This window comes from Nannospalax galili, unplaced genomic scaffold (assembly GCF_000622305.1).
Source record: "Nannospalax galili isolate Female #2095 unplaced genomic scaffold, S.galili_v1.0 scaffold290, whole genome shotgun sequence".
NCBI lineage: Eukaryota > Metazoa > Chordata > Mammalia > Rodentia > Spalacidae > Nannospalax > Nannospalax galili.
In genome coordinates, this window is record NW_008331486.1 from 916,158 (window position 1) to 932,936 (window position 16,779).

The 16,779-nt window shown below is 38.2% G+C and overlaps 1 protein-coding gene across 5 annotated transcripts in view; it reads left to right on the plus strand.

Annotated features, from left to right (window-relative positions):
- Rabgap1 (RAB GTPase activating protein 1) overlaps positions 1 to 16,779 on the plus strand; it is a 166,620-nt gene that overhangs the window by 89,421 nt on the left and 60,420 nt on the right. For all 5 annotated transcript variants that reach the window (XM_008824430.3, XM_008824420.3, XM_029559439.1 and 2 more), the window contains 3 exons: positions 3,332 to 3,506; positions 9,239 to 9,332; positions 13,639 to 13,789. In XM_008824430.3, coding sequence (XP_008822652.1) covers positions 3,332 to 3,506; positions 9,239 to 9,332; positions 13,639 to 13,789 — 420 coding nt within the window. The remainder of the gene's footprint in view (positions 1 to 3,331; positions 3,507 to 9,238; positions 9,333 to 13,638; positions 13,790 to 16,779) is intronic.

The following is a 16,779-nucleotide window of genomic DNA, read 5'->3' on the forward strand; positions in this document are numbered from 1 at the left end:
GGGGAGGGGGCTGTGGGAAATGCAGCCACTCAGAGAGGGCTGAAACTCCTGCCCGACATGGAGAACACTTCTACCCTCCAATCTGCTCTACAATCGGCCCACCACTAATGTGGAGCTCATGGGAGTGAACCACAACTCCAGCTCACAGGAGTGGGCTATAAGCCCAGGTTCTCGGTAGGTGACCACAGTCCCAAGGCTCACAGATGGGGACCACAGCTTCATGTATGTGGGAGGCAGTCACAGGCTCACAGGAGGGGTCAGATCATAATTTTAATTATGATGATTGCTACTGTTTTCCTGTGTCTATCACTGTCCACATGTGTTTAAGATAGGGCATTTTGGCTTCTGTGCAGCAAGGAGAGGCAGCAGTTACTTGCTGGCTTGAATTTCTCGTTAGCGGGACATCAGTATTGGAGAAAACCACCTTTCACTTTTGCAAGGAGACAGATGGATTATGTGGGTTTGTTTTTGTTTTTTTCTTTTTATGGTTAAGGTTCTGCTTGGCTTTTTGTGGTGTCTGCAGCCTTCATGTCTTCCTCCCTGGCCAGGGGGAGTCAGTGATGAGACATCTGTTTGTTTTGAGACAGGGTCTCCCTGTAGCCCCAGCTGACCTGGAACTCGTTATGTGCATGTTGGCCTAGATCTCCAGAAATTTTTCTAATGTACTTAAAAATTGATTGGTTTTACTTTCACTAAAATTATCTGGTGACTCAGTAACTCCTTTTTAGGTTGGAAGCCTTCCCAGCTATGGAATTGTTGTATTAAGATGGCATCATATTAAAGAAGAAACTTTAAAAATTAGTAAGGAGAGAAAGGCTGCTTTCTTTGAGCTAAATGTTCTGTACTGTTTACTGAAAGAGGAAAATGATCTACAGAATAAATTTTTGAATAGTGGCATACGGTGAACATAAAACTACCTAGGTATTTTTAGAAATATAAAATTAGAGGCTGAATCCTCTGAGCTCCATGCATGTGCTGTGGCGAAGTCATCTTGGGATGATTTCATTTATTCAGTCTGCTTTGCCTTTCTTTATCAGATTGATTTTCATTGTAATTATAAATATATGTAATTTATCTGCTGGGCATGGTTGTGTATGCCTTGAATCCCAGCACTTTGGAGGCAGAGGCAGGCGGATCTCTGAATTCAAGGCCAGCCTGGTCTATATATTGAGGAGTTCCAGATCAGCTGGGTTTACAGGAAAACCCTGTTTCAAAAAGACCAAAAAAAAAAAAAAAAAGATATTAAAAAAATTAATAAGCATTTGTAATTTACATGTATTGTAATTTGTACATATATTTGATTGTGTAACAGCATTTAGATTAGAAACTTATATGTTTAAATTGTAAATATGTATTACAACATATTCAGAGGTTTTGTTTGTTTGAGTGTATTGTCTGCATGTGTGTAAGGGCACCTGTGTCATGCAGTTCCCGGGAACTTGAGTTACAGACGGTTGCTGGGATCCAAACCTGGGTCCTCTGTAAAAGCACCCAGTGCTTTTAACCGCTGAGCCATCTCTCTAGCCCCAGAAAAATTCAGATTTTAAAATAGTGTGATGAATCCCTCATGCTTCAGCAGTGAACATTTTTTGTAGCTGGAGTTCTTGATTTGCAAGCTTGGTTCCATTCTTCACTCTGTATAGGAATATTGCTGTGGTCACATATAATCATTCTAGGTGAATGATATTGGTTACCTTATTTTTATGGTCATGGATGAAATTTTGTTTCTTCATTTTTGTTTTTTTAGTGTAAAGAGATGTTGCTGCTCTTTGAATATCAATTAAGCGATGTTTCAAAAAGCAGTTCCACAAAATTATAATAAAACAAAAGGTTGAAGTAGTGTTTTCCCATCAGTATGCTTTTAAAAGCTAAATTGCAATCATTACAAATTTGGGGTGAATTTGTCAAGGATTTTCATTTAGTTCATTAATTAATGAGTTAACCAGAAAAATGGTAAAACTGGTTCTAAGTATTTGTGAACTTCGGTTTACTTGGTCCATCCTTTGAACAAAATATAAAGTGTTAGAATAAGATTGCTAAGATAATGTCCTATAGGTACCCTTTGGGTTATCTTTTCTATTGGACAGAAGTCATTTGCCTATTTCCTGGATACAAGCCTATAGGCTCATGTAACTTCAGAGAATCTGAGTCCTTTATGGTAAGTAGCTAAATTAAAAACACATTTGTCTAGAAAGTCAAGTAATCCTTGAATAGATATGTTAAACTAACTAAATAATAACCTGAGGGTCAAATCTAGCCTGAGAATTATTTTTGTCAGTAAGATTTTATGGGAATACAGCCACATTGGGCTTACTCCGTGACTGCACTTGGCCTCTATCAACAGAGATGCATTGTTAGAAAGGAACTGCTGGCCCAAAGGACTAAGATCCATTTTATTAACTGCTGCATTAAATTGAGCTTCCAGATGATATCAAAGGGACATGTTGCCACCATCTTGGCTTTACTCCCAAGATTGGGGTCATCTTTTTAAAGAACCCAGTGGAGATTGGGATGATCAAATCTACTCTGATACTTGTGTGTCTCCACCATTGCTCTGCTGTTGCTGTGTCCCCTGGCCTGGGACTTCTTTCTTTGTGTCTACTCTTTCCCATCTCCTTTTCTTCTTGCTCTGGATTTCATTTTCTTTCTTTTTTTTTTTTCCCCTTCTTCAACCGGCTATAATAAGAATTTTAAGGTACTCAAGGTGTTTATTGTACTGACAAAATTTTATCTGTGTTTTAGTTTTTAATTAAGTCCATGTAACTTTGTTGTCTCCCTAAAAGTAAATCCAAAATGCAGATCAATTGGAGTTGGCAAAAATGTTGTGATTTTTGTTAATACTCTCTGCCGTTTACCCCCTTTCCCTTTTCCCTGCTCTTCCCCTACCCTGAATTACAGCTTTTGGTTTAAGAAAAAAATTCTCTATTCTGTTTTAATTAAGCAGAAATAATGGGTGGGGGGGCATGAAAAGGATTTTTTTTTTAGTCATAACCTTCGTAGAAGTTTTTGATTTGTAGTTTTATGTCGGAAACCTGAAAAGACAAATTAATATGGAAGACACAGAATTAGCTTTCATATTGACTAAATATTGATGGTTAAATATTTGATGATACAGTTGAATGACAGATAAAATTATAAAACTAGAATCTTGCTTAGTAAATGCTCAATTTTCCTAAGGTTTAAGTCTTAACATATGCTTTTCTATTTGATAAAGGTTAAATTTAGTTTAGGATTCAAAGAAACACCATTTATCCTTATTTCTATATGAAGCCAATAGTGATCGTTAAAAACAAAGAATTTTACCACATAATATGTACTTTCTCATCTCAAGATAAAGCAGAAGGAAAGGAAGAATAATGCTGACACTTTATATGAAGTTGTATGTTTGGAAAGTGAATCAGAGAGAGAGAGAAGGAAAACTACAGCAAGTCCTTCAGTTCGCCTGCCGCAGTCTGGATCCCAGAGCTCAATGATCCCGTCTCCTCCAGAAGATGATGAAGAAGAAGGTAAGTTCCAGAGAGAGATTTGTTTATATGTAGGGATGATAGTCTATACACACTTGCAGCTTTATTGGCAGATGATAATATGCTGTTTGGATTTCATTCAGTCAGTATTGAGAGAGTCTCCTCTACACAAGGAAGTAGGGGAGGTTAGAAAATGTTGCCATTGGCCTTTCTTAAATATAAAGATTTTAAAGACTTAAAAATATTTATTCTGTGTGTGTTTGCACACAAGCTCATGGTACCTGTGTGGAGGTCAGAGGACTACTTAGGAGTCTCTTCTTTCCTTCTACCCTGTGCATTCCAAGGATCAAACTTAGGTCATCAACCTTGGCAGCAAGCACCTTTACCCACTGAGCCATTTCATCGGCCCTTGTAAATTGGGGAAAAAAAGTGAGATTTTGTAATCTGTTGGTCACTATTTAAAGGCAGTACAGAAGTGAGGAATGAAAGAGGGATGCAGAAAGAGGATCATTTCAGTGGTTTTGTATTTCCTAATAATATAAGGACTTCATTTTTAATGAATGATACTGATGATACTTTAAGGTTATTTTAGTTATAGATCTGTGAGATTCATAGGAAATTCATAAAATGCATTTTTCTTTGGAGAGCTGGTAGGGCATCATAAAGAGTAATTTAATTTTTTTAAAAAATTTTAAAGTATTTTATTTTTATTTTATGAGTGTATTGCCTGAATGTAAGTACACCTGTGTCATGCAGTGCCTACAGAGGTCAGAAGAGGGTGCTGGATTCCCCTGAAACTGGAATTATGAACCATTGTTAGCCACCATGTAGGTGCTGGGAATCAAACCTGGGTCCTCTGCAAGAGCAGCCAGTGCTTGTAACACTGAGCCATCTCTCCAACCTCATGAAGAGTAATTTTTAAGCTGGAATTGAAAGTGTGAGAATTCTGTAGAGATTAATGGGCTATTCTAAATATTTTGACTTAAGTAATCACATTAACAAAAATATAGAGGTGCAAGGAATGATTTTATTTGGTTAAAAGATATAAATATCCATGATTATATGTGCCTTTTCAAGTTTAGAGAAATTATTGACTTTCCAGTTCCTATTATTTGGTAAAAGTCCCACTGTTTGGTGATTAATCACCTTATAATTACTTAGCAATATGAATGACTAGCAATAAATGCTTATGTTTTAGGATGGTGCTTTATTATTCTTATAGTCCTCACAATAATCCTGAAAGAGAAACTTATTGTTGTCTTCATTTTTCATGTAAAGAAATAGAATCTTGGGGCTGGAGAGATGGCTCTTGCAGAGGACTCAGATTCAGTTCCCAGCACCCACGTGGTGGCTAATGACCATCCTTAACCCCAGTACCAGGGGATCTCAAGCTCTCTTCTGGCTCACTGGGATTGCATGACATGAGTACACTTACATAAATGCAGGCAAAACACTCATATACATAAAACTTTAATTCTTTGTTGTCCAGCGTGGTGGCGCACGCCTTTAATCCCAGCACTCGGGAGGCAGAGGCAGGTGGATCTCTGTGAGTTCAAGGCCAGCCTGGTCTACATAGTGAGTTCCAGGACAGCTGGGGTTACAGGGAGACCCTGTCTCAAAAAGACCAAAAAAAAAAAGAAAGAAAAAGAAAAAAGAAAAGAAATAGACTCTCAGAAAAGTGAATTTGCCCCAGGTCACACAGATAAAAATTAGCAGTCATGGTATGAAACCTACAGTCTGAGTTGTAGGCTGTCCTCATCTGCATTTAGTTCTCATTAGGCATTGGAGATAAGGCCCCATGTATTCTTTTGAAGTCAGGCATGTGATTTAGCATTCCCTTGCCAAGCCATTTAAAATTGTGTTTTGGGGGTAAAGTGGAATTTTTCCCATTGTTTGAGATTGTCTGCTATCTAACTGGTAGAATTCAGACTTGTAGTTTGTCTTTTGGGTGAACACTGGCTAAGATGGCAGAATACTAAAGGTCTACATAAGCCTTCCTGAAACTTAGCAGTTTTGAGAAAGACTGTCATGATACCAGAGAATGCTAACTCTCCATACCATAGAGTTTGAAGAATATCTGACGGTTACAAAGAAATTTGGGTCCAACTAAGGATGACATTCAGACCTGGACTGATGTCTAATAGTAATCTATAACAGACAGGGATTTTTAAATTTGGGAGTGGATTTAAGTTCTACTGCTAGTTCATAAGTAGGGAGAAATAAGAACTAATGGTAACAGGTACTACCTTAGAAAAGCAGTGAATGTTAGAACATGCTCTGCAAAGGAAGCGGGGTCTGTTCTGCTCTATGTTGTTTCCTTGGTGTCTTCCACAATACCGGGTCAGCCGTGTGTGCTCAGAAAAGTAATACTGCCAAGATGAGTAAGTCCCGAATATGCACTCCCTTAACTAGGGACAGAAGAGCTGGGATGAAGGGACCACAGCGTGCTTTCTCCCATATAAATCTTTCTGATGCAGTTTATGTTATATTATGATGTTTGCTCCCTGAAGAGTGTGACTACTCTCTAAACAGGCTTCTTCCTGTAAGACATACAGCAGAAAATCAGCAGTTGTAAAGCAACATTCTGTGAAACCTAAGGTTATGTTATATTCCTTATCTGTACCTCTAAACTAGGCACCTTGAATTCTAATGACAGATTTCAAGGTATTACTAGGAAGATTTATTGAAAGTGTCCAGAATTCTAGAAGAGAATTGTAGAAGAGGGGTCTTCCTGTTGGGAGTTGGGTTTGCTTTGCTCAGCAGGGGACCTACTGGTTTCAGGGCAGAGAGACTTGATCGGCTACAGATTCTTGGACCCTGGGACCTGTGTCTTTTCAACAAGCCGAATTATTTTAAAATTCAGATGATTTTTATACATCCCAAGGAACTAGCAGTCACGTGGGATATGGCAGTCGCGTACAAAGATTCAGGGTACAAAGAAACAGGACATTTAGTCTGTTAGTTGGCACCAGAAGGATTCTTAAACTTTTACTCAAGGTTATCAATGCCCATCTGGTAATTTATTGGCCACAATGTTTTCTTTCTTAGAGCTACAAGCATGGTGAACTTTTAGCTCAGGAGTAAACCTGAGCTAATCTTTAACCTGGCTTAATCTCTTAGCTAAGGATAGCTGAGTTACTTGTTCAGGACAAGGAGATGAGCTAAGGGTTGTTGACCAAGAAGCTTTCCCACAGAGGAGTGAGCCTGCACTTATGACCAGGCCGCTTTATCCTGCCAATCTGGCAGCGTTCTGCAAGACAGGGTATATCAGAGCCACTGTTTTCAGTGCCCCTCCCTTTAGCAGAGAATGAACCCTGGACTTGAAAGTTTGAGGCTCATCTCACCCTAGGGCCTGGCATCCTGATTTCCTACATCTTCCTGCCACTTTTATAAATTATAACATACTCTCTCTTGATATTATACAGATTGCCTTGTATGAGTGGCTCTCACCAGTAATACCTGGACCATTTTAGAATATTTTATATATGTCTTCCCTCATAGGTTATATGTGATTGACATTTTAATGAGTTAAAAATTGAGATATTTTTGCCAGCCTTGGTGGCACATGCCTTTGATCCTAGCATGCAGTAGGTAGAGGCAGATGGATCTCTGTGAAATTGAAGCCAGCCTGGTCTATGTAGTGAGTGCCGTGCTAGTTGGGGCTATAGGGACACCCTGTCTCAAAGAACCACAAAAAGGAAGGTTAAGAGATTACGAAGTAGTGGCACACTGGCAGACTAATGAAGTTGGAGAAATTGACCTTAGTATCCTGAACCATTTTCTGTTCTTCATTATTCATGTATAGAGTGATACATAGGCATCATGGACTTCAGAGTTTTTAAAATCATTGTTCTCTCTAGTAGGAATGAAAGTTCGTGATATGATCATCAGAGGCTTAAATATCTTTAGGTAGGTCAGGTACCACCACATCTCCAAAGAACTTGCTTGATGAGGATGCATGGGAACAAGTACTGTTGTACCCAGTTAGTAAAAGTGTAAATTAGTAGAACTGTTTTAGAAGTCAGTGGGTTAGCCAGCCGTGGTGGCGCACGACTGTAGTCCTAGCACTTGGGAGGGAGAGGCAGGCGGATCTCTGTAAGTTCAGGGCCAGCCTGGTCTACATAGTGAGTTCAGGCCAGCTGGGGTTGCAGGAAGACCCTGTCTCAAAAAGACCGAAAAAAAAAAGAAGAAGAAGACGACAGTGGGTTAGGCAATTTTTAAATCCTTAAAAATAAGTGTTTTTAACTCAAAAAGTCCACTTCTAGCATATGCCCAAAGAAACAGTGAGATAGAATCATAATTAATACTGTTCATAGGAAAACACTGAAAACCCCTGAAGTGTCCAGCGTGTTGATTATGTAAATACTATGTCATTTTCACCTTTTATTTTCTTTGCTTTGGTGCTGCATGTGAACCCATGGCTTCAGGTATGCTAAACACACGTGCTGTCGCCGAGCTGCATCCTCAGCCCTCAGTGTCACTTTTTTCACCATCTTCATACTTTATACGCTAAATTCTTAAATAATTTAATAACACGTTTTAAATTATTTTGTTCTTTTCAATAAATGTGTTTTCTATTACAAATTAATGTATTTCATTTTGTAGAACATTTTAAAAATCATCAAATCATAGTAGAGCAGAGAAAAATACCCATCATAATTCATCATTCATGCTGGGCTTGGTGACACATACTTTTAATTCCAGCACTTGGGAGGCAGAGGCAAGTGAGATCTAGGCCAGCCTAGTTTACATAGCAAGTTCTAGGCCAGCCAGGGTTATATAGTGAGATCCTGTCCCAACAAAAAAAAAAAAAAGAAATTCAAATAATTCATCATTCATTGAGAGGCGGTAATTATTAATGTCTTGGTATACTCTGTTCCCATCTGTTTCACGTTTTCTTCATGTAGATCATGCTGAACATTTAACAATTCATATTTTTATTTTATTGTATCATTGGGCAAATATAAATGCCTACATGCCTTTTATACGTATATCATAATTAATTTTTAATTAGCATACAAAGTGTTAGCTATCATTATGTTTTTTTCAAACATGGAAGAGTACAAGGGAGGAAGGAATGGAGGAGAAGAGCAGAAAAGATTCAATAAGAACATGTATCCCGGGGCTGGAGAGATGGCTCAGCGGTTAAGAACATTGGTTGTTTTTGCAGAAGACCCGGCTTTGAATCCCAGCACGCACATGCAGCTAACAACTGGTGTAACTCCAGTTCCAGGGGATCCAACGGCTTTTTCTTTCCTCCACGGGCATTGCATGACATGGATGCACTTACCTACATGCAGGCAATACACTCATACACATAAAATAAAAATAATATAAATAAAATAGTTTTTAAAAAACAAACATGTATCCTTTTATCCCACCACTTTCCATGCTTTGTTAGACTTAAGTGGGCTGAAGTTTTTTATTTCTTTTACTATTTTAAATAGTATATATTTAAATAGCTGTATATTTTCATACATAAAGCTACTTTGATGGAGAGAGAACATACCATATTTTGAGTTTGGTAGTTTTAGAAGTAAATGACTCTTTCATATAATTGAAATAATAAAAACCTGTATAGAAAGCAAAAGAGAACTAAAGAGGTTACAAAATCATTGTACGTAGGACCAGTTTTATTCACATATGTATATAAACACTAAGAAGATAAGTTATGGCTTTATGCTCCCAGTAAAGTTTGGATTTGATTTGTATATTTTCCTTTTGACTAGCATAGCCACCTCTTTTAAGTTTTTTGTATGTTTTGCCTATTAAAGATAATGATGAACCTCTCTTGAGTGGATTTGGTGATGTATCCAAAGAATGTGCAGAAAAAATTCTTGAAACATGGGGAGAACTGCTTTCAAAATGGTAAGTTTTAATAGAATAACTATGCTTTTTATCTGTAATTCTCATTTTATAGCTAGAGACTTTAACCTAATACTCAATTTGAAGCTGATAATAGAAACCTGCAGGTATAGTTTCATTCTAGAATCTTTATTCTGAGACATTTGATAAGGACAGCAGTGAAGACCTGAATCAATCCCAGAGTCAGAAGCTCAGTAAGTCTTCATTGCTGGAGAAAGTATCCAGACATGGACTTCATAAGCAGAAAAGGAAAGACGCCCAATACATTGAAGAAGATAGGAATGGCTAGCTGGTTGATGATACCCAGTGGAGTTGTATGCAGTACAACCACCAATATAATGCCAGTGCTGCCTCTGACTTGCCAAGCTATCAGAAGTCCACTACACTTCAAAATTCATAGACTCCCCTTATAGCCTGTAGTGCAAAATGTGCTTAGGACTACAAAACAGATATGGACTTCCAGAATGTAAGTGTTGGTGTTGTGTAGGACAAGTGAGACTTGATTGGTTTGCTTTTTGAAGATACCAACCTGTATGCTTTCTGTGCTATATTTGTAACAGTTAAACCAAAAAATACTCTTCTAGTAGGCCACATATGTAGCAAATTTGCTTAAGATTCACTATGATGGGGGCTAGAGAGATGGCTCAGCAGTTAAGAACACTGGTTGTTCTTGCAGAAGACCCAGGTTCGAATCCCAGCACCCGCATGGCAGCTAATACCTATCCGTAACTCCAGTTCCAGGGGATCCAATGGCTCCTTCTGTCCTCCGCAGGCATTGCACGACACGGGTGCACCTACCTACAGTAGGCAATACACTCATACACATAAAATAAAAATAAATATTTTTTTAAAAAAAGATTCACTATGATGGGAAACATTTCATGCTCAAAACATTTTTTTGGCTTCTAATTGTTGACAATTCCCAATGTTAGATATTTTTTCCTCGTGGAGTCTAACTGTATCTAAGCATGGATTATAAATAAAAATGTAGGGAACAGAAACCAGATATTAGCAGTTTTTCCGTAAAATTTATTTCAAACTTGTTTTCATTTTTAATTTATTTTTATTTTATGTGTATGAGTGTTATGCCTGCATGTATGTAAGTGCACCCATGTCATGCAGTGCCCACTGAGAACAGAAAAGGGTGTCCGATTCCCTGGAATTGAAGTTATTGGACCATTGTTAGCCACCATGTGGGTGCTGGGATTCAAACCTGGGTCTTCTGCAAGAACAGCCAGTGCTCTTAATGGCTGAGCCATCTCTCCAGTCCCTTAAAAATATTTTATTTATAAGCCAGGTGTGGTGGCACACGCCTGTAGTCCCAGCACTCAGGAGGCAGAGGCAGGCAGATCTCTGTGAGTTCAAGGCCAGCCTGGTCTACATAGTGAGTTCCAGGACAGCTGGGGCTACAGGGAGACCCTGTCTCACAACACACACACACACACACACACACACACACACCCACATATATGTACACACACACACACATACATATTCTTTAATTTATTTATTATTTTTATGTGTATGAATGTTTTGCCTGCCATGTATATAAGTGCACCTATGTCTTCGATCAGAGGCCAGATGAAGACGTTGGATCCCCTGGAACTGGAATTTCAGGCAGTTGTTAGTTATCATGTGGGTGCTGGGAATCTAGATCCTTTAGAAGAACAGCAAGTACTCTTAACTGCTGAGCCATCTCTCCAGCGCTCGCTCTCTCTCTCTCTCTCTGTCTCTCTCTCTCTCTCTCTGTCTCTCTCTCTCTCTCTGTCTCTCTCTGTCTCTCTCTCTCTCTCTCTCTCTCTCTCTCTCCCCCCCCATAGAGACCCAGGTAGGGATTTTCTTACTTGTAATACCTATAGTACCTAGATTGGAGGCAGAAGGAATGAGAGTTCAAGGCCAGCCTGGGCTAAATAGGGAAGCTATGCCTCAAACACAAGAGTTTGGCCAAGTAAAGTGACACATGCCTTTGGAAGGCCATGACGGGTGGATCTCTGTGAGTTCTAGGCCAGCGTGATGCCCTATCTCAAAAACAAACAAAAAATAAAACCCAAAAAACCTAAGATTAGGAAACACTATTCCGTAGGCCATTTAAAAAAGGAGTGTATTCCCTTCAGGTGTTGATTGGCATAACTAGAGATAATCTGAGGCTACATGTGTAACCTCCCTTCTTCCTTGGTAGGATGCCTTGGAGGGGAAGAAAGCTAAATTGAAAGTAATCTGATCATGTATCTATTTCTGGTGCTCTGGTGATTAGGGTTGTCATATAAGTAAGCTCCCCATGAGCTCGTACTTTAAGGTTGTGTTTTTCTCAGAAGTTTTAACTGCTGAAATCTTTCACTCTATTCTTAGTAAAACCGTGTCTCAGCATTTAAAATAATTTCACGTCCCTGAGGGCTAGGCCTACACATGGGCATCATGTGCCGCAGCATTCTCACAGTGCCTTATACTTTCGGCAAGACACTTTCTGCATTTGGAAATGTCACATGTGTACAAAAGAAAAAGGCAAACCACAGCATGAGTTGTCTTCAGACAGTAGCTTTAACATGAATTCTACAAAAGCACTTAGGGGAATAGTTTTCCATCAGTTTTGATACTCCTTTTCTATCAGAAGGCATGACTGCTGATGCCTGTCATCAGAGTTCAGATCTCAGCTGAGTGGATATGAAGTGCTTAGACTGCTGCTGGCAGGAATTTTGTTTGTATGAAAAGGTTTCTGCTCTAAAACAGCATTGTAACAGTGTTGAAATGGTTTCATAATAGTGTGTTTAAAGTCATCTCCACATTGTTTATATTCTGAACTAAGTTTCATTAGATGAATCCACCAGCACTGCCTATAATGGCTTTGTTTTGTTGTCAGACTTTGTTACTCATTAATCAGCTGCGTCTTCCCATTCTCTTAAATATATTAACTGATTTCCATCTGCCTCTCCTTCCTTCAGATTGTTAAATTGTACTGCTTGTCTGAGTCATGTCTTCAGATACATAATACCGTAGTCTCTTTTGTTATCTCATCATTTTTCACCATCTGTTTGTCCTTCGGATAGGAAGCATCATAATACCATGGAAATTAGAAGTATATAAAACTGCTATTCAGTACTATTATTGATTAAAATTTGTGTAATAATCATAGTTTAGACTAGTGGTGGATTTACTATATACTAAGCACAATACCAAACTGTGTGCAGTTTTGCCTATAAAAGCTTATGAACTTGTGCATTTTCACAGATGAGTTAAGCCATTCTAATTAATAAAGTGGGAGAATTAAAAATTTTAATGTAGCATGTCTGATGGTAAAGCTAATTTATTTAAATTATATATATATATATTTTTTGTGTGTGTGTGTGTGTTTTGTTTTTTTAAGACAAGGTCTCTCTGTAGTCCTAGCTGGCCTGGAATTCACTATGTAGACCAGACTGGCCTTGAATTCACAGAGACCTGGGTTCGAATCCCAGCACCCACATGGTGGCTAACAACTGTCTGTAACTCCAGTTCCAGGGGATCCTACAGCCTCTTCTGTCCTCTGTGGGCATTGCATGAGACAGGTGCACTTACACATGCAGGCATAACACTCATACAGAATAAATAAAAATAAATAAAATATTATTTAAAAAAAAGATACTAAGTGCAAAAACACTAAGATTTATGCCAACATTTCAAGGCAAATTTTATATTCTTCATTTTATAGATGAGACATGGTACCCAAAGACTTTAATACCTTGTGTTTATGTTAACATTCACCATGTTCTTATCTACCACAGATATTCAGAGACGTTTCCAGAAGGAAGACAGTAAAAACTGCTGAAAACATACTTGAAGTCTTTTAACTGAGAATATATAGATATGCAGTTCACTGTCTATGTTGGTAGAGGGCAACGCTCTTATTTTTACATGTCCATTAATTGCAGTTTTGCTCTAAAGCTTTCCTACATAAGCCACAGGCTTATAAAGCATCAGCTGTGGTTTCCAGTTTTACTTTCAATCTTTTTTTTTTTTTTTCATTTTGAGACGGGTCTCCCTGTAGGCCCTGGCCTGGAACTCAGTATGTAGATCAGGCTGGCTGGAAACTCATAGAGATCCACCTGCCCCTGCCTCCTGAGTGCTGGGATCAAAGGTGTGCACCACCATGCCTGGCCTTTACTTTCCATCTTTTAAAAATAATAGTTTAAAGCCTCAGCAGTTGGCAGATGTCATGTTAGCACTTCATCTTTTTTATTTTGTTGCCTTATCGTGTCTTTGTAAACCATTTCATTCTCTCAACTTTCATAGACTCTTCCTTTGCTAAAGTAATGAATTACGGCTTTATTTTTAGGCATCTCAACTTGAGTGTGAGACCAAAGCAGTTATCATCCTTAGTGAGAAGTGGGGTTCCTGAAGCTCTGCGAGGAGAAGTCTGGCAGCTGCTAGCAGGCTGTCATAACAATGACCACTTAGTAGAAAAGTACCGAATTCTCATCACAAAGGTAAGAGGTGAGAGCTGAGCTTCAGCATTAACCCTCTTTGAGATTCATGTGTGATCATTGTGGTTATCTGACTTCCAAGAATGTTTTATAATTTCTTGATCCTAAATATAGTCCAAAGATGTGGCACAAGGGAGGATACATGTTTTGTTCCTTGATTGAGTCACTTCAGAGGCATGGGATGTCCTCTAGCCCATTGTATAGCTCTATCTTTCTGACTGTAACTGTTTTTAATCAGGTCAGTTATGCTAGGCAATGCATAATTTATTTTTTATTTTTTATTTTTTGGTCTTTTTGAGACAGGGTCTCCTTGTAGCCCCAGCTGTCCTGGAACTCACTGTGTAGACCAGGCTGGCCTTGAACTCACAAAGACCCCCATAATTTTTTTAAAAATTCTCTCATGGTTGATTGGGTTGTTTATTTTTTAAAATAGGGTCCTGCTATGTAGCCCAAGCTGGCTTAGAACCCACTATGTAACCAGGCTGGCTGGCCTTGAACCTATGGCAGCCTCAGCCTCCCAAGGGCTAGAGTTACAGACATGAGCCACCATACCCAGCTGTGTTCTTTCAATTTTTGTCATTCTTCATAGAAATGTGCTTTTGGTAAAGAAGGCCTACTTTTAGTTTCTACACTTGTAGAAAAACAATTCTGTAATCTTTAACTCCTTCCCTTTTAGCTTATTCCTCTAAAGTGAAATCCTTATTTTCATAGTATCCCCTTCTCAAGTTAAGGCATTCTTCAAAGTTTTATAGATTCTTAGAAGTGTTTGTCTACTAGGATGCAACCTCTCTACTAATAGGTAAATGTAAAACCTCCATTTTGAATGGATAATTGCTTAGATTCCTCAACAGCACTTGAAATTTTTTGAACTTAATTTACATTTTATGTATTTATTTTGTGTGTGTGTCATGTGCATGCCATAACAAGGGGGATCGGGTAGGGGTAGGGTGGTGTCAGAACATTTAGTGGAAGTCAGTTCTTTCCACCATGTGGGACTCAGGGATCAAACTGAGGTCTTCATTCTTAGCAGCAGGTAGCATTACCCACTAAGCAATCTTGTCCAATTTGAGAATGTTTGAATGTGAAAAAAGGTAAAATCTTTTTAAAGAAAATGTTTAAATCTTATGTTCCTTTTGATTCAGTGTTCAGAATCCAAAATTCACATCAAAACTACTTCTATGGAAATGCATTTATACTGAGAGAATAATGAATTAATAGCATGTTTTGGTGTTTGTCCTTCCCATCAAATTCACCTGTGTTCTAAAATGTGTTTGCATTGTTTTCTCTAGTGATTATTTTATTTCAATGCTAAGACTGTTTTGCTGTGATTAAGTTTTCATCCATATCCGAAACTAGTAATAAGTCTGTATACTTTCTACTTGCTTGTCTACTGGAAGCCTCGGAGGCCCAGTTAGACTTTACAAGTCTAGAAATGGAACTTACTAGTTACAGTGTTATCATTTAGGCAGAGTGTTTTACTTTTTTTTAAATTTAATTTTATTTTATCTTAGTGATTAAGAGGACTGACTAGTTTTGCGAAGGACCTGGGTTCAATTACCAGCACCCACATAGCAGCTAACAACTGTTACTCCAGTTCCAGGGGAATCCGATACCCTCTTCTGACCTATGAGGGCATGGCACTACACTGGTGCATTTACATATGGGCAATACACTCGTATATGTAAAATAAAAATAATTTAAAAAATACAAATAGCTTTACTACAGAGGTACACATTCTTTTTTCCTTTATCATTAGTTCCTAAACAATACAACAGATATTCACATAATATTTATATTGTATTAGATATCATATGTAATTTAAAAGGATTAAAGTATACCAGAAGTATTATATATATTATTTAAAAATAATACTTTTTCCTCCAGGGCTGGAAATTGAACTCAAGGTCTTGTACCTGCTAGGCAAGCACTCTACCATATATCCCCAGCCACCTACTACATTGTTTTATATAAGGGACTTGAGCATCCATGGATTTTTATATCACCAGAGGGATACTGTAGTGTGTCTGTGTCTTGCCCCAAAACACAGACCATGATTCTTCAAACTGGATACTCCTGATGTGTGTTTTTTTATAAGAAATTACATTGTGTGTTGACTTTAGAACATACTTGAGGAGGAGAAGGGTACTAGCATTACTGGGGAAGGGGTAGAGAGGCGTGGGAAGGGCTATGAGCAGGTATCATGGGCATGTATGACAGTATAATGAAACCCATTGTTTTGTACACAGAGAAAGTATAGAATTAAAAATTAGGACCCACAAACACACAAGAAAAAAATAAACCTGTACTGTCTGTTTCCATGTAGCAGTTGCTGTAATAGGTCTTTTTAAATCACTTATGAAAACAACATTAAGTGAGCACATCTATGTGAAGATATTTCCCTTCCATTACAGTGAGTTTCTGCATGTTTTATCCATCTAATGAGTTACAAAAGTTTCTTGAATTATAAGAATATAGCACCCACATGGCAACCTATAACCCTCTAATACTTCAGTTCCAGGGGATCTGGCACCCTCTTCTGGCCTTCTTGAGCATTGCACACACAGGTATGCTTACATACATGCAGACAAAGCACAAATACACATGAAAATAAATAAATAAAAGAAACTGTTAATAATTTTTTACCCTACAAAATTTTTTTATAGCATTCAACCTAATACACATTAAGTGTCCCTATTCAAAATGCTTGGGATCAGAAGTGTTTCAGATTTAGGGTTTCCTGTTCTGGTTTGGTTTAGGTTTGGGTTTTGTAACATTTATGTAGACTTGACCAGTTGAATACCCCTAATATGAAAATCTGAAGCTATTGGAGGCCAGCACTCAAAAACTACCAAGTTTTAAGAGTGTTTTAGGTTTGGGGCTTTCAGGTTATGTATGGCTATACACCTAGCAGTCAGTCATACTGGGGCTTTATTTGAAAGCTCTCCCAACCTAAAAACAGATATTTTTACTTGTATATTTGACATTTGTTTTTT